Source organism: Epinephelus moara, chromosome 5, assembly GCF_006386435.1.
Source record: "Epinephelus moara isolate mb chromosome 5, YSFRI_EMoa_1.0, whole genome shotgun sequence".
In the NCBI taxonomy this organism is placed as follows: Eukaryota; Metazoa; Chordata; class Actinopteri; order Perciformes; family Serranidae; genus Epinephelus; species Epinephelus moara.
The window spans coordinates 8286891-8311361 of NC_065510.1; the positions used below are offsets into that span (position 1 = coordinate 8286891).

The 24471-nt window shown below is 40.4% G+C and overlaps 2 protein-coding genes across 3 annotated transcripts in view; both read right to left on the reverse strand.

The window, feature by feature from the left end:
* Positions 1–34: 34 nt before the first annotated feature.
* Positions 35–6968, reverse strand: LOC126391060 (beta-1,3-galactosyltransferase 2-like). 2 transcript variants are annotated; one of them, XM_050045659.1, is made up of 2 exons: positions 4801–6742; positions 35–2800 (listed from the first exon to the last, which is right to left on the reverse strand). In XM_050045659.1, exon 2 carries the CDS (start codon positions 2653–2655, stop codon positions 1669–1671), a length of 987 nt encoding a protein of 328 aa, XP_049901616.1. In that variant the 5' UTR covers positions 2656–2800; positions 4801–6742; the 3' UTR covers positions 35–1668. The 2 variants fall into 2 exon arrangements, with proteins under 2 accessions (XP_049901616.1, XP_049901615.1); XM_050045658.1 differs by lacking the exon at positions 4801–6742 and adding an exon at positions 6761–6968 and having other exon boundaries at positions 36–2800.
* Positions 6969–11528: 4560 nt separating this feature from the next.
* The window catches only part of LOC126391058 (zinc finger protein GLIS2-like), a 45077-nt gene continuing 32134 nt past the window's right edge, over positions 11529–24471 (reverse strand). The window contains exons 5-7 of the mRNA XM_050045655.1: positions 22501–22634; positions 20772–20890; positions 11529–15807 (exon numbers count right to left, since the gene is read on the reverse strand). Coding sequence (XP_049901612.1) covers positions 15134–15807; positions 20772–20890; positions 22501–22634 — 927 coding nt within the window. The 3' untranslated portion in view covers positions 11529–15133. The remainder of the gene's footprint in view (positions 15808–20771; positions 20891–22500; positions 22635–24471) is intronic.

A 24471-nucleotide genomic window follows, 5' to 3' on the forward strand; every position in this document is an offset into this window, starting at 1 on the left:
TAAACCAATTTAGCACAGTGCCAGAAAGTCCCACAAACTTTTCTAGTCTGTCGAGCAGTATCTTACGGTCAACTGTGTCGAATGCAGCACTGAGGTCCAGTAATACCAGAACCGAAATCTTTGATGCATCACTGCTCAGATGAATGTCATTTAAAACTTTTACAAGTGCAGTCTCAGTGCTGTGATGTGCTCGAAATCCAGACTGAAAGGCATCAAATGAATTGTTCTGCTCCAAGAAGGTGTTGAGTTGCTGAAAAACAACCTTTTCAATGATCTTTCCTAAAAATGGTAGGTTTGATATGGGCCTGTAGTTATTTATTGCTGAGGCATCCAGATTAGGCTTTTTTAAGAGAGGTTTAATGACTGCGGTCTTCAGGGCCATTGGAAAAAGGCCTGACTGAAGAGAACAGTTGACTATCTGTAGTATATCTATCTATATATATGCTATGCAGTTAAAAACATCTTTAAAAAAAGCTTGTAGGCAGAGTGTCAAGGCAGCAGGTAGTGGACCTAAGGTTTCTAACTATGTCTGTCAAAGTAGCATAATTTAATGGGTGAAAAAGTGCCAAATTAACTGGAGTAGTCTTATGAGGCACAGGTTACCTTGCACATCATATGTCAACATGGAATATCCATGACCATATGTCGATATGTTTGTATGAGTTTGGAGTGAGAATGTGTTGCCCTGATTGGATTTAAATTTCTGGAAAAAGGTTGGGGCAGCACCGAGTCCAGACTGATACAGAGAGCGAAACAGAATGTTGAGCTGACGTCATCAGGATGGTCTTACCAGGCTTTATCAGGACCTGCTGCATAATAATATTACCATTCAAGTTCATGAAACCTCTCGCAACCCCTTCTTATACCCACCAGAATACAAGAGAGGACTTAATTCTGGGGAGAAAAAAGAATAAAAACTCAACGACAATGTAATAAAAAGTGCAGCGTCTTTACTAAAGGATTTTGTGACATATTGCACAAATTATTATTTTTTTTTTTTTTAGTAGTTTGGCTTCTTTTAAAACTTATATAAATCTGCAATGTAAACAACAAAATAACTTGTACATCTTTCTGACAGTGGTGAATGGTTTGCTTAATTTTATCACTTAAAAAAAATACCCTGAGGAGTGTTCACAACTGAGTTCAAAATCCTTTCCCAAATTCGCCTGAATGTACAGGAAACATTCTGACAGCTTTTTGTACCTCTTAATAGTTGCATAGACTTTTTTTTGGAAAACCTGCGTTTGTTCCATTAGATCCAAGTGATTTTACTAATCCCTGCTGTTCGCACAAATATGCCGTGCTTGAGGCGTGTGTGTCTGTCTGCTTTTGTAAATATACAGGTACAAACTGTATACAAACTATACATGACCTGCTTATCAAAACATTGCTCTACAACACCTTTAGTGATCAACAGCTAGTGGTGTTGTAAAATAAACTTTACCTTCACATATTTTATTGTTGGCAAGCCAACAAAATAGTTTTAAATACACACCAGTCCAATGTCTGTAGTGCAGTTCATAAACCTTTGCAACTTTTCCACAGTGGTGTTCCCATTGCTCACAACAGTACAATAGAAATCTATAAATAAATTAACCCGCCCATTCCCTGCCACCCAATCCCTTCAACCCAGGTGATTTTATCAGTGCATCAGGAATAGTCTTTGTCCTAACATGGTGGTTCAGGCTTCTTCAAATCTGTCCAGTATTTCAACAGCTCTTGTGAAGACCCAAGAATGTAGGTGATGACCTTGGAGAATTCGCAGCGATTATATCTTGTGTTATAGGCCTTGAACTGGGAGGGATTTGGCGGTGATGTGGGTGCAAGACCTAGCTGTTTCATGCACATTCCAATGTAAGCGTCCTCTATGTTAAATGGTTTCACTGATTTTGAGGCCTCCACAAATTTTTCAGGAAGATCGTTGGAGAAGATGTATCCCATGCCCAGAGTGTAGGTTGGATATTGAGGTTCTGGGTACATCTCCTCGGGGACGTACCACTTAGAGTTTTTTGAACGGACAACTGGCCTGTTCCACATAAGCATCCCAGTCAGGTAGTTAAGCTTGGGGATGCCTGGCTTCTGCAGCATCATTACTAAATTGTCAATATTAAGGAACATGTCAGAGTCAATCTTCATGGCGTATGCTGCTGTAGGGCAGCGTGTGGCCAGCCAGTCCATGATCACCATGGTTTTGGTGGTCAGATTGAGGTAAGTGTCCATAAAGTTGCTCTGGATCAAGTCGTGGTGCTGTAGATTCTCCTGTTTGAGCTTCTTCTGCACCTGCTCCACATCAGCTCCTCCTGAGAGGCCCAGCATGAATAGAGTAAGCACCACCTCGCCCTGCACCAGGCTCTCTTTGCCCCATGTCTGCCGGATGGCGTCCCGTGCTGCCACGTTTTTGGGTGCCACTGGAACCATCAAGACCAGGAAAGGGGTCTTGGTCTTGCACACATCTGGGTTATCCATATTAAAGTGGTAGTTGCGTGGGTAGGCGTGATGGAACTGAGTACCTGTTGGAGGCACAGTAGGTAGTACAGTAGTGCTTGCTGTGGTTTCATAGATTTCACTTGGTTTAATTCTGTGTTTTGGATGGACACGATAAGCAGGAGGTAGATTGACTTGATTGGTTCGATTGAGAAACCTCTGGTAGTGCATATGGAGTGGAAAGTTCTCCCACCATGATCGAGAGCTGCTGGACTGAGAGTAGCACAAGACGAAGACCAGGCAAAACAGCAGCAGGAACCGGAACCAGGAGTGAAAGAAAGGCGTCTTCTGACAACACACATTCTCACAAAGTTGCCTAAAAAGACAAGACAGGCAAAGTTAAAAAAAGGTGGGAACTTAAAACTTTACACATGGAACGTCCAGGGACAACTGCAGTCATGCAAATTCAAATATGGTTCTATTCATAGTACAATTAAGGGTTCCTGTCAGTACATGGGAGGGCTGGGAGGTGATCTTAACCATCTTATTGCCAACATCTGGTGAAAGTGAAACTAAGAAGACACTGCTGGATCTGAGGTGAATTTCTGTTGACTATCTAACTTAAAAATAACTTCATCATCGATAGGCAACTGAAGATGGCATGATGGCAGTGTTTTGGTCTTGGCCAGAGTTTGGAATAAAAGATTGGAGCATGCACATTCAGCGCACCTGATTTGGTCTGCAGACCCTTCCAGACATGGTTGGATGACAACATTTACATCACGTAGACCAAAACAGAGCCCGGTGGACACCCATAAACTATGAATTGGCTCTTATTGGCCATGCAGCAGCCCTGTCTCCTAGAAATTGTGTTTAATATGAAACAGCAAATACATTTTTAAGGGACACATAATGCTCAGCAAAATGTTCATTGACAAAGTATTTCATTTGTTTTCCTTCAAAATAGGCAATCTTGTAACATCCACTCATAGTGACTAAAGTGGGATTTACTTCTGCAATGAACCAATACCTATGGTTATAAGCTCTGTGTAGGCACATTCCCTACACTGTAGTCTGATGTGCACCTCCCTAGAATTGTAACCACACATCTCAGCAACCCAGACTTACTGTATATTTTTGTGAACTGAAAACCAGTTCCCTCTGTAGAAACAAAGCTTTTATTATTTCACAGAAAACAAACAATGACCTGTGAAGATAATAAAGCCCCCACAAAATAGCATTTTAAGTCTTGTGTGTGATTTATCCAGGTTTCATATGAGTAGAGTAGAGGCGAATATAAGCAACACGAAATGTCATAGGATTACTAAAAAACGTTAGCATGTTGTAGGCCCATTATGTGGGAAAATGTGTCTTGTATAAGACAATTGTTTGTCGGTGAACCATGTGAGTTATAATGGAGTCAAATTTTATAACGTTATTTTTTTTTTTAAATGTCCCTAGCTTTATATCAGTAGAGGAAAACATCACTAGCCACTATGGCTGATTTATGCAAGGCAAAATATCATAGGCTAATGCTTGTGACGTTAGCTGGTTGAATTTGGTGGGAAAACATGTCTAGAAAAAGACAACTGTTTTGTCTATGAGAGGTGAATTTTGTACAAACGGCTACTGTTTGTGACACCATGACATGTAGGCCTAAACATTAATGGCGTCCTCCTCAGCTGAGCTGTAACATTAGCTAGCTCAAAGGTGCTAGATGAGGTAGCAGCAGATGCAAACTTCCTTCTTTGCCATAATTTGGTTGGTAGGTTTAGTACAGTAGAAAGTAAATCATTCCTATATGAAACTACACACAAAAAGGTCTGTGGATTATCTAGAATAATTAGGCCATGATTTTTGGAAAGACACATTGCAGGTGATTTTTTCAAATGTATTTTTTTGGCACTTTATACACCACAAGCCCGGTGCCCTCTAGTTCCATTATGATCAAGAGAAGGCAGACATCTCTATGGCCGATAGCTCCAACTCAACAACAATCTAGATTGAGGAACAACTAACAGTATCATTTTTGTAGCAGTTACATAAACAGTTCCAAGCAATTTTCTCCAAACATAAATTCCCACATTTAACACTATCAGGAACCTGGTGTCCCTCCCTTTTAATCTCTCTGTGAGTCACAGTAACCTTCAGCAGAACAGTTAGATGGGTTGACTTTGAACTTTTAACCCTGACATTGATCAGCCAATGAGAGCTAAAAGAAACCATGACCTAGGCCTATAGTTGCATGACAGCCTCCCTCATTATCATAAAAGAGAAAGTAGCACAGTAACAAATCAATGCTGAAATAAATTAATGTCATAATATAGAAAGAAAATATAGATAAATATAATATTACAATAGGTGTGAAGTGTTCACCTGAAACAGGACTAGGCAGAGAACACAAGTCCACTGAATAAGGGCGCTGACACATCAAGCCGATTGTTGGTCATTGTTCAGTGACAGGCCAGCGTCTGTAGCCCTAGTTTTGGTGTTGGGTTCCACACCATTGGCAGCAGTCAGCCCTTGTCGGCCCATGTTAGCTGATTCAGCGTATTAAATCAATGTTGGAGCTGACAAAGCCCAACAGTGAATGAAATCACTCTGATTCACAGTTCATCTCAGTGCATGGGAAGAGAAACAGAAGTGAGGAAAGCAAATGAACAGCTAAAGTTAAAAACAAAGTTGATATATTGGGTACGATAACATTTTTAGCCACTGAAGTCTTTAGCAGAAACCGTTTGTAATTGAGTTATTTTTCACCAGCTCACGGTAAATATCCTTTGTTCTTTTAACATCTTTAAGTGGTGTCTTGAATCCATCCTGTCGGTCTTTCTGCTTCTTTTTTTAAATGACAAATACTGTCTGCTGCCTCCTGATGCTACGGAGACATTTCCTCTCACATAGGAGCAGAACGTACATGCTAGTTGGCTGTTAGCTGAAGTCTTTGCGGTGTGTTTAGGTGCAACTTTTTAGCCACAACACAGGCAAAATGAGGCAATGCAACAGTTGGCCTTTGCCTCCTCTATGTCTTTGATGTCAGTTTGTTGTGTCTGGGCCTTCAAAGAGGACAGAGGAGACTCTATCTGTTGAGGAGACTCAGGTGTTTTGGAAGGCAGGCACACTCCTAGGACCATTTTTGACTCTGTGGTGACATCAGCAATCTTTTACAGAGTGGTCTGCTGGGGCAGTAGCATTTGAACAGCTGACAGGAAGAGAGTTAACAGTTTGGGATGCCCCCTCTATTCAGCAGTGACAGGCTGCTCCACCTGCAGGCTGTGTGTGAAGGGGAGATACCACAGGTGCTTCCTTCATCCTGCTGTCAGACTTTTCAACCAACACTGTTCCCAGCAGACCACACATACCAAAACTGACAATCAACACTCAGGTGCAACATCAGTATCTTGTAACGGACCGGGTGACTTGATGTTAACTGTGGATTCTGTCACTGTTAAGAATGTGTTATGCTCACCAACAGTAAAAAGGTCTGTTATGGCAGTGACTGAGTTTTCCGTTCACATCCAGCGAAGTTGTGTGGGGAAATTCAATTTTTTCATTCCTCTGTTTAGGGATGCTGCAGTAGCCTATATTTAACAGTGCAATATTTGTACTGCTTGCGTGCAATAACATGAATTCAGACAGTTTATTTGTAATATTGTTTGTTACCTAAGTTGTGTAATACTAATTTTGGGGCGGGGGGACGCAGGGGAAGCTTGCCCAGGGCGGCAAATATGCTACCTGCAGCACTGAGTGTTATTACAACGCATTGTTTATGAGACACGTCCTGAGACACCTTGAGAGAACCACGTACCGGAGGTGGGGTGTGTGGCTGGGTGTGTATAGCTCATCTATCAGCCTGATGATCACTTACTATCCTCAGCTCAAAGGCGAACAGTTAGCCTGCCCGGTGTGCGCCTCTGTGCGCGCATGAACCGTGTTGGATAGATCATTTCCTTAGTTGTTATGCGCGAAAAAAATAGTTTCAAAGTTGCTGCTAATGCTTCAAAACTAGTTTGTATATCTCACGTCATCTGTCCTTTAATTCTACGCGGAATTTAAAATATTCGTTGCTTTGGTCAGTTTACTCGATCCGCTGATATACAACTGCAAAGGTGCGCATTTAAGTTCATCACCATCAAGTGTATTATGCTAATAGGTAGCTGTGGGATAATGATAACAATATCTAACAATATGTCGAAGTCCATGTGCAAGAAAAAACATCAATAATCTGCACGTCACGTTCATTTAAAGCCAAAGATGTGGAGGGCACTCACACGCTGATAGTCAGACTCTAAATGTCTGGTTTAATTCAATTAATCAAATGATTTAAAGTCCTTACCTTTTCAGCCAGCTCCCACCTGAGCCTGACTCTTGATCCCCCATGACTGCCGCCACTCTGCCTCCCTTATTCCCTTAACTCTTCCCTATCTTGTGTACTTGGCTTCAGCCATCAATGTGCTCATTCAGGTGTGACGGGCTGATACTGACAAACCATATATTCCACGCATTATTAACTCCGCTACAGCCTGCGGGAATCAGTTATAACACAGCGATGGTTTTTGTCTTGAGAATGAGTCAGAGGGGCAGTGAGGAGAGAAAGGGGCGTGGGGATGGGAAGGAGGGAGGGAGATGGTGTCACAGCCTCGCACCTCCTGTGGCTTCATATACTTTGTCTTATGGAGGGTGGCTTTTCAAGTGTTCACCTGGTTTTACGCGCACAGACACACCCACACACACGCAGACACAGAGAGACTATGATAGTGACAGAGGGTCAGAAAAAAAGAAAATCCTGGTTTGTAATTTCCCCCAAATTGAAACCAGCTCATCCTTCCATTACTACATCTGAACTGTTATGTGAAAATTTATTGCATGGTCTTTCTGGTATTTTCTGTGAGTGTGGGTGGTCACACAACAGTGCTACAGACTCATTTTGCTTGTAAGTTAAGCTTTGTCGCCCTGCAAAATCTTTATGGCAGGCCATTTATTTATTTATTGCCAATGGAATTTGACCATATGACACTGATGTATGCCTGTATTAGTTCAGTACAATAAAAATAATATGTATGCGTAGCTGCACTACTGATGTGTGTGCTCTCACCTGTTAGATCAATAATGTTATCTGAGGCCTTTTGTCTTACAGTTATTGCAACATACAGAATGTAAATGATTAAAGTATAAGTAATGGGCTCACATCCTGGTTCATACTGAGAACAAGCAGGCGCCTTGAAGCTACACTGAATGTCTTCTTGTGAGAGAAGGAAAAGTCAAATTTATATTTGCATGCACACTTACTGTTACACGCCACCACCACCACCAACCAACCACCCAAACCTCACATTTTCTTTTATCAATCATTAATGATATTAGAGGAAGCAGATAATAAAAAGGATCCATGCTGCGAGAAGTCAGCATGACGGCATCAGCATATTCTTGCATGTTTATTTTCAGTATATAAATCATTTTTCCCCCACTGTGGATGACCCCTTTCCTCTCAGTAATACAAGATGGTCGATACCACTCTCATGTCTGTATGGTGAATATAATGTCGGTTAGCTTTGCTTAGCATAAAGACTAGAAACAGGAAAAAACAGCTAGCCTAGCTCTGTACAAAGGTAACAAAACCCCCCCGTCCTGCACCCCTACAGCTCAGTCTGTCAACACAGACTACTTTAATATGTAAAGTAACTTGTACAAATTTGCCTCCCTGACTTAAACACCTCATATAGGGAAATATTTCTACAGGTGACAGGTGCCTATATATTCCCGTTTGTCTCGTTTGTCAGTTGTTCGTCTAGATTTCTACCTGCTCATAGAAATGACTGTCTACATATTCCTCAGTCTGTAAGATGATACAGCAGCAGCTCTTGTGAGTCTGTGTGCAATTATTACATCATACAGTTGTCCCCCTTATAACACTTACCTGTGAGAACGGTCTGTAGCTGTCTTTTTAGTCCTCCTTTTTGTTAGAGACCTACAATGCATTGGAAAACTACCTGGTACTCTGTTTACTTATTTAAAATAGTAACTGTAGCCTTGGTCTTAACTATCTGTCTTGTTCCCTCCAACAGTGATAAATATATAAGTACAAGATAAAGAAGATCGGGCAATAGATAGATAGATAGATAGATAGATAGATAGATAGGTCGGTAGGTAGATTGGTTGATGGGTCGATAGATAGATAGATAGATAGATAGATAGATAGATAGATAGATAGATAGGTCGGTAGGTAGGTAGATTGGTTGATGGGTCGATAGATAGATAGATAGATAGATAGGTAGATAGGTAGATCGGTCGATAGGTAGATCGGTAGATCGGTCGATGGGTCGATAGATAGATAGATAGGTAGATCGGTCGATAGATAGATAGATAGATAGATAGATAGGTCGGTCGGTCGGTCGGTCGGTCGGCCGGTCGGTCGGTTGGTCGGTCGATGGGTAGATAGATAGATAGGTAGATCGGTTGATAGGTAGATCGGTTGATAGATAGATAGATAGATAGATAGATAGATAGATAGATAGATAGATAGATCCAAAACTTGGGCCGCTGTGTAAAACGTTAATAAAAATGAAAGGCAATGATTTGCAAATCCTTTTTGACCTATATTCAATTGAATACAGTACAGAGACAAGATATTTGATGTTCTAACAGATAAACTATTATTTGGGTTTTTTTGGAAATATACACCAATTCTTAATTTGATGTTTACAACATCTTACAAAAAAAGTTGTGAGAGGAGCATGTTTACCACTCTGTGACGTCACCTTTTCTCAGTAAGTGTTTGGGAACTGATGACACTACCTGTTGAAGTTTTCAAAGTGAAATTCTTTCCCATTCTTACTTGATTTATGACTTCAGTTGCTCTACAGTCCGGGGTCTCAGTTGTTGTATATTTTATGCTTCAAATGCACCACACATTCTCAAAGGGAGTCAGGTCTGGACTGCAGGCAGGCCAGTCTAGTACCTGAACTCTTTTACTACGAAGCCACACTGTTGTAACACGTGCAGATTGTTGCTTGGCATTGTTTTGCTGGAACAATCAGGGACAGCCCTGAAAAAGACAGCACCTGGATGCATATGTTGCTCCAAAACCTGTATGCACCTTTCAGCATTTATGGTCCCTTCACAGATGAGCAAGTTACCCATGATGCTATGGGCCTAACACTCCCCATACCGTCACAGATGATGGGTTTGAACTTTGAGTTAGTGACAATCTGGATGGTCCTTTTCCTCTTCAGCCTGAAGAACACAACGTCCAGGATTTCCAAAAATAATTTTAAATGTGGACTCATCAGACCACGGCACACTTTTCCACTTTGTGTCAGTCCATCTCAGATGAGCTCAGGCTCAGAGAAATCAGTGGCATTTCTGGATGTTGTTGTTATATTGGTTTTACTTAACTTAACTTGCATTTGTAGATGCAGTGACAAATTGTAACAACTTTCTCAGTCTTTTGTTGCTCCTGCCCAACTTTTTAGAAATCTGTTGCAGACAGCAAATTCAGAGCGAGTGTATACTTAAAAAAAAAACAAAAAAAGTTAATCAGTTTGAACATTAAAAATCTTGTCTTTGCGCTGTATTTAACTGAATATAAGTTGAAAAGATTCACAGATTCATAGCTTGCAACTCCCTGCAGTGAACAGTCTAACGTTTTATTTTTTCATGTAGTTATATATTGGAGAGTTCCACAATTTTGCATGTCAATGTTCAATCAGCTAGAAAGAACAAAGATCAGCAAACTCAGGTGGTGAGCCACAGCAACGTGGAGTTTTCTTAAGCGCCCAGGTCCCCCTTTCATTTGTATCTCATGTATGCATACGAGAACGCACATGCACACAAACATGCAAGTGGGCAACCCGATACACAGCTAGCATACATCAATGTGCTGGACATTGAAAAACTGGCTTTTCAAATATGAAGAAAGACATGCATTCAACACATTTGATAGACCTCAGAGATACACACAGGGAAGGAACAGTGAATGTTAATATAATTTTTTTTGTTTACAAAATACTCCACAGTCTACATTTACACTGTAACAAGAATGTTAATAGTGTACCTGATGTACCACTGCATAAACTGCAGGTCAAGCTCTACAGGTGCATATGTGCTTAATTTATGTTTACTTTGGGGAAAGGCCAACAATTACCCAACAAAAGATGCACTCTCATGACTTCATCTATCCACATTTGGACAGCTCTTCAAACATCACACATGTAATTACAGCAGGCAGATAGCTAAATCATCCGCCCCATTAATTAGATAAATATACTGTAGGTCCTGTGATAAGAAGCTCTGATTTTGTGTGAGTGTGTGGTTTCAGAATTATAACATCATACTGGCAGTGATTGTTGTTTTTGGCATACAGTAAGTAGTAAGCTGTATCTTTAATGTGCTGTATTCATGTCCATTTACACAGATAAACATGCTGTATAGGGTATATTAGAACAAATTTTCTAATGCCTTTAAAGAAACACAATGCAGAATGTGTTGGTTACTGTTTGTAATCAGTATTGCCAGCCAAATTGAAAGTCAGCCCAGATTCACTCTTTTTTGAACAAGCCTTATCTGCTTGGCATTTTGCCTCCCTATATTTGTGGGTTTTTTTGGAGCTGTGTCTGGGATTTTCGGAGCTTCCGCTTGGATGCCTGCTGCTTATGGTGTGGCACCTGGTTGCTAACTTTTATAAAGTCCCAGCCTCACCTATGCAGTGTTATTGGCTGGGGGCTAAGGACCCAGCCACAGTTAAATTAAAAGAAAATAAGAACATACAGGCAGAGGGCCGAGTCTCTGCAGAAAAATACACTGCCACACATGTCTAGTGGATCATAAGTGATGCTATGGGATGCTATGGAGGTCCTGGTGCAGACCCAGAACACGCTGGAGGGATTACATATTTTGTCTGGGTTGGGAACACCTCAGGGTCCCCCAAGAGGATGGATGGATGGATGGATGGATGGATGGATGGATGGATGGATGGATGGATGGATGGTCAACTCTAACCTACTGAGAATTTATTTTGGTTGTATTTTTATTTTTGCTTGTTTTTACCACCATTAAATCTGAGTGGATTTAACTTTTACACACAATTATTTAGACACAAAGACACAACACAGGACAGGCATCTAAACACAACACGCAGAGATTTTTTTTTAAATTTGTGTTTATTGACATTGAGTCATTGTCACAGTCATCAACACTGGTGACATCCTTGGAAAGTGTTGCAGTGGCCCTGATGTACAAATCACATCTGTTGTCATATTATTAAACTTCAGTTTTCTAAAATGCAATGAAAAGTACATTTATACACTTTACATTTGTGTAAATATTTTTCATATATTGTGTGGTATATTTCGGATGAAACACAAGGCACTTGGACACCATTGAAATACTGATTAGGATCAATCAATGTGCAAACAAGGATACGAGATAAATCGACACAGATACTGGCCACACGTGGCCATTGTCAAACATTTCCCCTTCAAAAATATTCGAGGCAGCTCTTTAAACCACTGTTTGGTTTATTTCTGTGTACCTTTTTAGTAAAGCAAATGTGTACTCATTATTGTGTAATACACACCTTTGTCTACTTTATTCCCGCTTGAATGTTTACCTCAGTTGGTCTTGTCGTAAAGGCAGGGCAGATCCAGTCTAGATCGTTGTCTTGGAATGATTATTAGAGCAAAGAATGAGCTAAAATAAACTGCAAGCGAAGGAGTTTAACTCAAACCTACATTCAGTTGCGTCAACACAGTTTATGTCTTTCTTCTTGCGACTTGGAAAATCACATGGTCGAACAGATAGCTTTGTGTAGATTATCGTCTTTCGTCACACATTGTAGTGTCGTAAACGTCAAGGTCTCCGTGGGTTCAAACAAACCACAGAGCAGCTGACAGACAAACTCAGGTCACTGTACAATCAGTGGGATTACTGCATCATAAATTATGATGCAATTTGAGTTTTACTCAAGGGGGGTAATTATTAGAGGTGTAACTATACATTGTTCGGATCGTTATATCAATTCGATGATCAACGATCCAATATTATCGATGCAAAGTGAAACCATTGATGCATATCATCACTTTAAAGAGGTATTCCTATGGAGCATCTGTCACCATTTCTGTCCAAGCACACCTCCTTCGTCTCGTCTCAATATATTGTCTGATATCGATCGCAGCCCCCTGAACTGAATCAAATCGAAATCATGTCGTGGCAGACTTTGTGATATCAGCAAATATTGTATCATTGTCCACAGAATCAATATAATATCGTATCATGAACCCTATTAATTATTTTGTTTGTGTGGGCTTGAAAATGAAGCAAGTTGCACATGACAAGTAATTACCACCAGATAGTATCAAATCCACAGAAACCTTCTTTAAATGACATGACTGAGTAAGACACCCGATCACCTTGAGTTAATTTTGTAACCAGACTACCATGTAAAGTCTGTAACATCTTCTCAAGCATAAATATTTTGTAAACAGTTGTATTAAAAATTATCACAAAAACATGTTTTTAACATCAGCTGTAATTTTATGGGATTTAGTGTCGATTTTTTTAACTGATCGATATCTTATTTTGAAATGTAACCCCTTAATTGCACAAACTCTTCATTTTGCCTGTAGGAAAAAATACAATGACTGTAACAATGTTGAAGTCTACAACGCGTAATCATTAATGTTCTTCTTGTTGCTCCCCGCAATCCTGCTTCTGCCCATATTTATTTATGAGTAAAAATGGGTCTATGGCAGCAGTCAGTGGGGGTTGTCGAACGTAAAAACTACAAAATGGTTAGTGCATCTGCTCTTTCATGACCTGGATCAGTAAATATAATACAGGTGATTGTCCACTGTAACATGTTTTTTGACCATGAAGTCAAAGTGTAGATGAATGGAAGGCGATGGGTGAATCTATAGACTGTATATAAAGATGGATGATATGACAGCTCCCAAAAAGTGAAGCCAGAACATCTCGATCGCCCCCTGGTGGCCAGCTGCTGTACAGTATAAGTCATAAACCCCGCCCCCTCCATGTTAGAGGATGGGACATGGGCCAAACTAAAAGATCAAAGTGAACATCAAATATATTTTTCGCAAAGATGGTTTCTGTCAATTTAGGTAGTTCTTATCGCTTTTCTGATAACTTTGGTTTTAATCCGTTATTTGACAGCTGTGTGTGCCAATTGGTGTGCTAACAATCAATGGTGCTGCTTGCCATTGGTCGATACCATGGAGACGGCTAGTGTGTTGGCTGTAGCACCAAATGACGTCCTCAGAGCAAGATGGCAGTGGCCATGTTCAGGATATTTTGACATCATTTTTGTACAGTCTGGAGGAAGTGGAGGCATGTTGCCCATCTTTTTATACAGTCACTGGGTGAATCAATGAATATTAAAGGGTCAGTTCATCTGATTCAAACATATTTCTCACTTATGTGATATCAAGCCATGCAGACAGATGTGGTTTAGAGATATCCACCTCAAAAACATCTGCTATATACAGTTAGGAGTTTGATATGTAAGGCTCATGGCATTGCAACAGGACAGGCTAATGCTAAGCAAATAAGATGTTAGCAATTTTAATTTTAATCTTAATTTGGCATGTTGGCATGCTTACATTTTGTTATAAGCGATAAACGCAAAGAATTTTGATGTGGATGTCGTATTTTTGCAGGTAAGTGGCCAAAGAATTGGACAAATTGCCCTGTCTCCTAGAAACTAATTTAAAATGACAAATACATTTTGAGGGAAATTTAATGCCAAGCAGATTACGTTTTCTGGTAACATCACGGGAAAATGTTGCTAAAATGTGTCTACCATGTTGCAAAAATACTGATACTGAAGGTATCAGCAACCAAAGCGCATTTGTTACCTAAACGTAAGACAGGAACCCAGATTCAAACCCAAAGCAACCCAAACACCTCCCTCTGAAGTCTACTTGATACATGAATGTAGTGTATTGTTACCTGAAAGAAACTTTAGGCAGCAATCACGTTGCCACTATGTAATTAAGAAAGTTTAGTTACATACAAACGTAGTTTCTAGGAGACAGGGTTCCAAATTAAAATGTTGACCTGATGATGGCGTTAGACGAAAGGTCAAAGGATCACACCGGCTGGTAGGATTCATCTTCTGGGGACCATAAATGTCTGTATAAAATGACCTATTTCCAATGCTATCCTTTGCCTGGCTTTAATTACATTTGAAAAATCTTATTGCAAAGTCGTGCAAATAAAGAAAGTGTTCACAGTGACGCCTGTGGATAAGAACTTTATAAAAAGAAAAGTTAGTGTTAAATCTTTCAAATGTCCTTTTTAATGCTGTTTTTACTAAAATCTAAGAAAAATACCTTAAAATGTCAGTAGATGTAGATAGATCTGCACGGCCAGATATCACTAAGGGTACTTTTTTAAAATACTTTTTGTCATTTGGACGAACTGACCCTTTAAAGTGTAAAACCTTTGCAACCCAACACACAACCCAACAAGTTCTTGTGCAGGCTTTGTAGACTCAACACAGACTTGTGTCCTTCAGTCTATCAGTCTGTCTTTAGTTGTTTCTGGGCTGGAATGACTGAAGTGCTTTTTATGGCTCTGCAGGTGTCAGCTACCCTTGATCCCTCACATGCACACACACACACACACACACACACACTCAACCATGGACACAGAAAAACACACACTCCCTGGTTCTATGCATCGCTGAGTGCACACCTTAGCTGACAACAGCTGGTTTGAGGAGGAGTGCCCTCGGGGGAACAACCACCCAGGACAAAGGGTCACTTCGTCTGTGCCCCACTCCTGCAGACAGGTTCAGCACCTCCCCCTCCTCTCCATCCTCCTCCTCCTCTTCGCCTTCTGTCTCCTTCCCTGCCATCCGTCCCAGACCTCCAAGTGCTCCCAGCCCCAACACTGATGCAGCTGAAAGTCCAAAGTGTAGCAGAGGAGAGTCTGAGAGGCTGAGCGGACCCATGCCGCTCCCTCCGCCCATGGAGAAGAGTGGTGCCCTGTGGTGGCCCAGGGCTCTGGCGTGGCAGAAAGCAGAGAGAGGCAAAGAGGTCCCCAGGCCTCCAAGAAGAGCTGCAGCAGCCCCAGGGATGAGGATGTGGGCCCCGCCTACGGAGGGCTGCTCAGCTGCACTCTGGTGCCCGGCGAGGCCTAGCCCCGCCCCCAGCCTGCTCGGAGCACCTTGCTCCTGGGCAACAAAGTGCCCATGGGCTTTGATGTGCTTGCGTAACGAGCTGGGATCTGTGTAGCGCTTCAGGCAGCCTGCCATCTTGCAGTAGTATGGCTTGTCAACGTAGTGGGTGCGGGTGTGTTTGAAGCGGTCGCTAGAGTTGGAGTAACGTTTGCTGCAGCCTTCATAAGGGCAGATGTAGGGTTTTTCTCCTAGAGGGGGAAAAAGGGAGGACAACAGAATTGGAAGTCAGACAGGGAAGAAGATAAATAAAAAGAAATAATCTGATGACAGTATAAATGCAAACAAAGCCAGAGAGGACTTGTTTAAATAGGTTTTAGTCCTGGAAAGCAATATTCAGTTTTGAAATTCTGCACTACTACGTGTTATGTGTGTAAATTTATGATGTTCTGTTACTTCAAATGAATTCTATTGACACTGCGGCCAACACCTGTAGCTCTGCAGCAAGACCTTTTATTTTCATCTGAATAAAATGGCTCTTGCTGACTTGTCGTCTTTCATTTTTCAGTGTAAACCTTTAAAATGGAGTTAGAAGATGTATCCTGTTGGTTTAAATAAAGCATTTGGGGTTCAATATCTTGCCCGGGGATACTTCCGACATGTGGACTGGAAGAGCCAGGGATCAAACTGCTGATCTTACAATAAGTGTACAATGTGCTCTACCCGTGCGTCACAGACGACTCCCTTTATCATGGCTGGAAGATGGTCTCTAATTATTTATTTAGTTATGTACAAATAGAAGACAATGCCGCTAAAGCAGGGGCACAATGAGTTGCTTTATTTAATAGATTTTTAGCTACAAAAAAAAGGGAAATTTCCATAGCGACTGGGCTTTCAAATAGCCTATGTATCATCATCTGTGTGCCTCACGACAGTTCCTGTCACACGCAGACAGGAATAACAGGTAACAGAAGAAGGATTTAACACATTGTTAACAACAAGGAACTAACAAAGGAAGCTAACCTACTCTGATATGTGAGACAGGTCATCATGATTGCATTTTACAAGGCTTCCTTTCACTAGAGAGGTAGCCCGCAGAGTGAAGTGTGTATTTGCACAAGTTATATTGTATGTATACATGGGTGTAGTGGACTCGCTTATCACCAGGAGCTCTGAATTCCATCAAGGCTCGTACATCCTGCTAAACTGTCTTGCTGAAGTACAGACGCACACATACTACATAAGAAGAGGTGACTGAGGTGACGTGTTCAAGGATTATCTCCTGTTAACATACATTTTTGTAGGCAGCAGATGGCCACTGGTAGACAAACACTCAAACACCATGAAACAAGTGAAGGCACAATGTTTGCTAAGATGTCAATGATTGCTCAGTTTGGAGGAACCTGATGACGTAAAAAGCTCTGATGTCTCTGCTGTTTTAACACCATGTTTTTAGATTCGCATTTTAAAGTCAGCAGCTTAATTCCAGCAGCATCACACAACACCAGCTGGTATGCAACTGGAGACTGGTTGACAATGTGTTGAAAGTAACAACTTTCAGGTTTTTTATTTATGACAATGGGTGTTTAGTTTGTTATCTGTGTCATTTACAGTTCCCTCCAGGATTTAGTGATGTTGTGATCGTGACAGTTAACAAATTCAGCCAATCCCTGTGAATTCTGTGCGTGCTTGCAATTTTGTCCAATCACCACAACCTTTATTAGAGCCATGTCTAGCAAGTCCTAGTTTCCTATTATTTTTTTAATCACCTGACCTGGCATCTCTGGAACCTTTCATTAAAGGCAGGTGTGTTGAAGTGAGTGCGGAGCATGGACGATGCCACAGGGTTACAGTCTTTAGCAGCTGTTTATTTGGCTACTCTTAGTTTTATCATTTGATGAAGTCGTTTAATACCCCATTGATTTGAACTTAGCAGCACTTTCAGTTCTGAAACAGAAAATGTACCCATATTCTCTTAACATTCCCCTGGGTGCTCTCAGCGTCTAAAACATCTTTCCCTATTCATCGTTTATGGAGCAGTTCCAGACTTGACACCCTCTGACATCACAAGTTTGAGTTTTAGCATCCTAGCTTTTGGATTTGAGAGAGTTGTTCATGTTCACTAATATTTTTGGACTATCTTACACCATAGGAATAAAATGTATGACCTCTGAAAATGGGCATAGTTCCCCTTTAAGATGACCTAATCACTTAAAATCAGTCAAAAGGACAACATATGAATTTTCCTTGCTAGAAGTTAATTTGTTTTGAAAACTGGTGAATCATTAATTAATGTTTCCACCAGTTTTCAGTTCAAGTTCAGTGATCTGTTTAACCTTGTTCTGAGATACTGAGACAAGACTGAGAAGGAAGTGAACTGTCTCTCACCTCACTGGCAGAGTATTTTCATATTTAAGTACATTTTAAAGGCTGAATATCAAACATAAGGACTTGTAAAGACGATGATTATACATGTTTATTCCAGTCTCAGTATTTAGTTTCCTGTTACCTCTTGTTTCAACATATTTGATTTCTCTCTGCAGTTTAAAGAAGAAACCAGACTCAAAAACGTTATGCAGAAAGTAGATATGCCTCCTGGCTTGAGCTTGTTTTGGAAACACAGAGATGATATCATGGTCGGGCAAAAGTCTCTGGATTTGTTATCCAGTCTTACAGTAAAAACACAGCCTCAACTCTGTGGTTCAACATGCCCCTTCAAGGACACACACCTTTAGAAATGTCATGTTTACTGTATCCTATCTTCTCAGCCAAGGGCATAGTTTCCACTGTTACACCATCAGGCCGGAAATTTACTTGCTTTTAACTGTGTTCATGAGTTCAGTCCAGTTGAACTCAAGTTTGTTTGCCCCCTAAGAAAAACTGGACTGGACTGGACTGTGTGAACACAGCAATCAATGAATCAATGACAGCAATATAGTCCACGATGAGCAGCACTAAAATCAACCTGCGTAGTTGTCCCTCCATTGTGACATTAGAAAGTGTCGCATTTATCTTGCAAGTGTACTCTTCTTCAACGTTTTGTTTACTTCCTGGATTTTTCCCGCATGGAAATTCTGACCAATCAAGAGCAGCTTTCTTGCACAAGGCATTTTATCTGGTCTACTTGTAAATGCTGCCATGAGAACACGAACCAACTCTAAGCAATCATGCAACTTTGGAACAAAATTTGTCCCTGATTCAGACCAAAGCAAGACAACTCTAGGTCTGAAAGCACCCTCGCCCTTTTCATGACAACGTTCTTGGGCTGGAGTTAAATACTAACACAGACAATGAAAATGCTAATATGCTGACGTATAGCTGGCATAATGTTTACCATGTTCACCATCTTAATTTAGCTTGTCGGCGCGCTAATATTCTAATATGCGCTAAGTACAGGTAAGGCTGACCAAAATATCATTAGTGTTGTGGATAACCTGTGGATGACCTGACTGGTTAAAAGGTAAGAGGATCGAAGTTAAAGCAATTCATCCTCTAGGTACCCCGAATGTCTGAACCACACTGCATGACAATTCATCCAATAGTTGCTGAGAAATTGTGGTAAAAACCCAAACTGTCAACCTGATGTTGGTGCTAGAGTAAAGTTCAGGGGATCATCAAAAGCCGTGGGATCCATCATCTGGCCACCATGACTGGCTGTACCAAATTTCATGGCAATCCATTAAATAATTGTTGAGATATTTCAGTCTAGACGTGGAGCAACAGAAGACTGACCAACTAACCAACATTGCCTAACCCTGAACCAAAGTAGAGTCCAATAACGCCTACAACGCCTACAACACATGAACTCACCACAGCACTACAACGTCTGCTTTACAATCACAGGTCACTGTGGACTTAAACCAACTGTAGTAAAAGTGCTGAGTTGTGTAAAAAGCTGATAAGCAGGAGTGAAGAGAGGAAACTGTGAACTGACCCTGGCAGCACCAGAGGGAATTAACACAAAACAAAATATCCACACAGGCTGCAGAAGAGTTGGAAGAATCCAGGTTCATGTTACGGTCAAACTACGTAACAACAAAAAAAACTAAACTCTTTGTCAGCAACAAAAAGCAAGACAAGTTTTATTTGTAGAGCAACTTTTCATGACAAGGCAATCTGAAGAGCTTTAAATGACAGGAAGACATTAAGAGAGAGCTGTTCATAAATAATGCATGTTGTGTATTGATGGAGGGTTACATTTAAAGGGGCAGTCCACCAACTTTACACATTAGGATCAGTTTACTGAACCAGAGGAAAACAACTCAGCCTGCGAAACATTTGCAGCATGTTTTCTGTGGCTCTAGAGGATGCTTTTTAAAATCTGAGAAAACAACCCTGATGATGTCATCGTGATTTAAAACAGAAACCCTGCATGAACAACAGGTGGTGTCAAAAATGTCTTTATCAGACAGGAGTGGTCTAATGACAAGACGCAGGAACGAGTCAGAAAACCTGCATTTCAGTTAAATATTAACATTTTAGTACTCCTGGTTTCCTCGTCTCAAAGTCACTGAGCTATTTGAATGAGTTTTGGTGAACACAAGCTTAAAAGACTTTCACATTTTGTTCTACGACGTCAGTATTTACCCCACTTGTGAAGGCTGTATGGCCTCCTGGTGGCGACACTATGTGACCATGGTGTAGCTTGTTTTTAGGCTTCGTGGTGTAATGCAAGCATCGGAAAACTCAGAAAACCAATGTTTTAAAAAGGGTTAAGGCATCATGGGGAATGTAGGATCCAGCGTTCTTAGAGCCTGACCCACATTAGAAGCTACATGTGAGGATATATCAGGTTCTGCAGTTTGATTTTTAACATTCTTTTTGTCTCTCTCAAGTGGACCAAGTTTATAAAAAGTGAAATAGTAATGGCTTAATTTTCTCAAACAGCTGAGTACTACATTTTTTAAGAAACATTACTCAAACAGGAGTAAATAGTGTTTTGTTAGGGACTATTTTCAGCCACAGGTTTATTGCTCTGTGGAGTAGTTACAGCAGCAGCATGGTGAATGTGGGAAAACATTAATTTCAGTTTCCAAGTGCAATGGTGTGGCTCATTTAAGTGTTTTAGTGGACTTGGACAACTTGGCTCTGAATACACACTTCAGTAAGATTAATTTATTGTAGGTTTTGGTCTGGATTTGGATATGGAATAATGAATATCACCACATTTATTCTGTAAAGCTGCCAGGTAGCATTTTATTCATTGTGAACTCACCTGTGTGTGAGCGGGTGTGTATCTTCAGGTTCTCCAGCCGTGAGAAGCTCTTGTTACAGGTGGGACAATGGTGCGGCTTCTCATTGGTGTGTGTGCGGATATGAATCAGCATTTTATACCTGTGAAACATCAAACAAATTCTGTTTACTGAATACGCACACATACACTTTGCCCTTGAAAGGGTCACTACCTTTTCTGAGGGCGTGGCTGCTGATATCTGAATTACAACCAGCTGTGATGAGGTCATCATCCAGGCAGCAACACGCCTACCTGACGCTGCGGCTCATAGACCATGCAAACCAGGAAACTTGTGTTCTTTTATGTTGCTTGGCCATACTTTGCATGCAGGCTGGGATAACTTACATGGGCTGGATGAAGTAACACACAAATGCCTTACATGGTAATACAGCAGACGTGCAATCAAAACAAACCTGGTGAAGCATAGAATGTGTTTTTCAACTGGTCCTTGTTGGCGTAGTTTGCAGTATCGTTAAGAAAACATAATGTCTTTCAGTTTATCTCCCTCTTTGCTTATAAAATTTGGCCTGCCTTTGCCAAGTAGCCTCAAGATTTGATTTTTAAATCTGACACATGCCTCAGCAGTTCAGACAGCTGTTTGTCTTTGTGCATCAGTTGCTTGGTTTATGCTGCGGTGAAAAATCTCTTATACATATTGACCGAATCAGTCTTTGTTTACGAAGACATACAGGAGCAAATGTTGCCTCAACTGGTTAGTTTTAGCCACCTAGAAAATGAGCCACCAAAATAATTCTACATTGGTTTAAGTGTACACTTTATTTGACATATTTTCACCGCTTTACCTTGATGTCAGATAACTCTTATCTTAAGCCATTATCTCAGAGATCCCTGCGGCCATTGACAAAAACATTCATTTTACTTCGCAGAACACTGGAGTTGTTGGTCTACCGCTGCCTGGATCTGTAGCGTGTAAGGTAAAGCGGAGAAAATATTCCAAATAAAGCATACATTTAAACTGATAATATGTTTTTTTAGGTGGCTACAGTTTGTTTTGCCATGCCCCCCGGGCCACAGCAGTACAATGCCTAGCTTCCGTGCTTAACTAGATATCTTTAAATGTTACAGTAACAGTGGAAAATGACAACAGTAGTAAAAAAGTTTTCTGAATTCACAGTTGCCAGTTGTCTCCCCAGAAGTGAATGTTGTTGACAGTGTGACTTCACAGTGATTTAGTCTGTAGTGATTGCTGAAACCCCTCTTAAGTTGATATATACAATTAGTATCAAACTCACTGACCAAACGATGTGCAGACTGTGCAGCCAAACATTGTTCACACTCACTGAACTTTATTTTAAATGTTAGTGGAAATCACAAAGCCTCCAAAGAAGCAAAGTATTTCAGGATAAATTTGGGGGAAAGTGCAGAAATTAATGCAAAGGACGTGTTGGTGAAGATTCTCAGTCGTCCAGGTCATTTTAATCCTAAGTGCTATATCTTGGATGAGAGGTGAAACGTCTTCAAGAAACTCAAACAGCACTGAAAAGTACAGCTTAAAATAACTTAAAATTAAAAACAACACTTGTCTTTAACCCAATATTGTTACACGTCTACTTAATAATGACGTTCATTTGGGTCAAAGGCGAGCAGTCAGTACATAAAGGACTTTTGTACACAGGAGGAGGGAGTTCCCTCCCACCAGCCCAACCAGGATATTTGCATTGGAAAAGTTTATCTAACAGGCCGGACATACCTGGCATTAAAGCCCCTGCCGTTACGAGCACAGCCCTCCCACTGACAGCAGTATCCAGAGTCCTTGTCAGGCTTGACGTGGAAGTCGTTGATGTGATCCACCAAGTCCTGCAGCGAGTCGAACAGCAGGTGGCACTGCAGGATAGAGAAATGTACTGTAAATACACAGACTGAAGTCAGTTGATGAAACTGAGGAGCAAAAATGCTGCAGAACTGCTCCGAATTCAAGTTGTTTTTGAGAAGTTTATTACATATATTATACATGTTTTACATGACTTCACATCAACATTTTATGGAGTTTTCTTTTGATATAATGTTTCAGCTCTACAATGGCTTAAACTTTCCTGCTGTTCTACATAGTTTTGCTTTAATCAAATTATTTAAGTGTCAAATAATATTTATTCTTAAGAAGTATGGTTTCAATCATATCACAAGTTAAATGACCTGACTGAAGTTTTGTTGTCATTAATCTATTAAAGCATTACAACCATTTTGTACTTTACTAACACTTTAATTTATGCTCTTGTTCAATGCTCTGGTTACTTTTCTTGGTCACTTCATATTTTCAATGTATTTTTTTTTTTTTTTTTTTCTTAGATACAATATGTCGGATTATGTGTTGCTTGAGTTTTTATTTTGAGAAGTGCTTTGTTATAATCAACTGTTAAGTCTTTACAATCTCAAAATGTCTGAATATTTTTTATGTATTTTAAAATATCTAAAACCACAGAAACGCAGCAACAACATGTGATGTCTGGGCTTTTCCTGCTTAACCGAATGCAATGATTATTCAAATCAGTGTCAAAATGTAAATAATTGTTTCTGTACCAATTGTTGGCGGTCATCCTCTTTCTCTCTTTTTGTGTGACTGCCAGTTTGTTCTTAGCACCACCTAGTGGTCACAGTAGTAGTTGCAGTCTTCTTCACCCAGCACCTCTATGACAGTGGTTCCCAACCTTTTGTCTTCAGGGACCCCTTTTCTGTTTTTGAGTATTTAACGACCTTTGACGAAGTGACATATTTTATTGATGTTTCAAACTGTGTTCAATGCATAACAACAACAACAGTACAGAACAACTGATAAACTGTACAATTAACCCAAATAGTGAAGGCAGTAACTGCAGGAAGTTTGTGTTAAAGGAGCAATTCGGATGGATTTTGAATTTTTAGCAGACTATTTCCTGAGAATATTACAGCACAGATATTTTTCCTGATATTTTATATAATTCTCTTTCTGTATTATTATTTTTTTTCATCATACATACTGTAAGCATTTTTTTTGTGACAAATTTAGGGTTTTCTTTTCCCTGATACTTTGCTATTGTTCTGCTACATCCTTGGATGTGAGCTACATACTTTTTAAAAAGAAATATAGTGCAAGGCTGTTAAGCAGAGAGTGAAGTCTCTGTGAATACAGCTTGTGTTTTCTTATTCTGTGAGATGTATTTCAAGTTTATATCTTGACTAACATTCTAAACTTAAAAAATAACAATTTCACTTAGTTTTCTTCACAGGAATGAATAAAAGGCTGCGATTTGGTCGACTATATATACTTGAATAAAGTTTTCTTAAATCCCTTAAAATCAAGAAGGCCTCACCACCCTCCGTGAAGCTTTGCCGACCCCCAGGTTGGGAACATAGACTGTAAAAATAATGGACGTAGCTTCTATGACATCACCCATTGACTTGTGGACTCCCATTTAGATGCCTTGAGTTCGCCATTTTGGCCGTTGCCATCTTGTTTTTTTGGAACCAGACGTGACCATACTTGGGCAAGGATTTGACCAAGAAGCTGAGGACACTATTGGCCGACAGCTGGTCGCTCAGAGCGGTCTGCCTTTAATTATGCATGACTTTAAGCATTAATAAAAATAGGAACGTACCCCTGGTATAGTTGTCATGAATGTTGAAATTAGCTGTGTAGACTAAAACTGTTTTTTTGTAACAGGCTGTAAACATGTTTATTTCTATT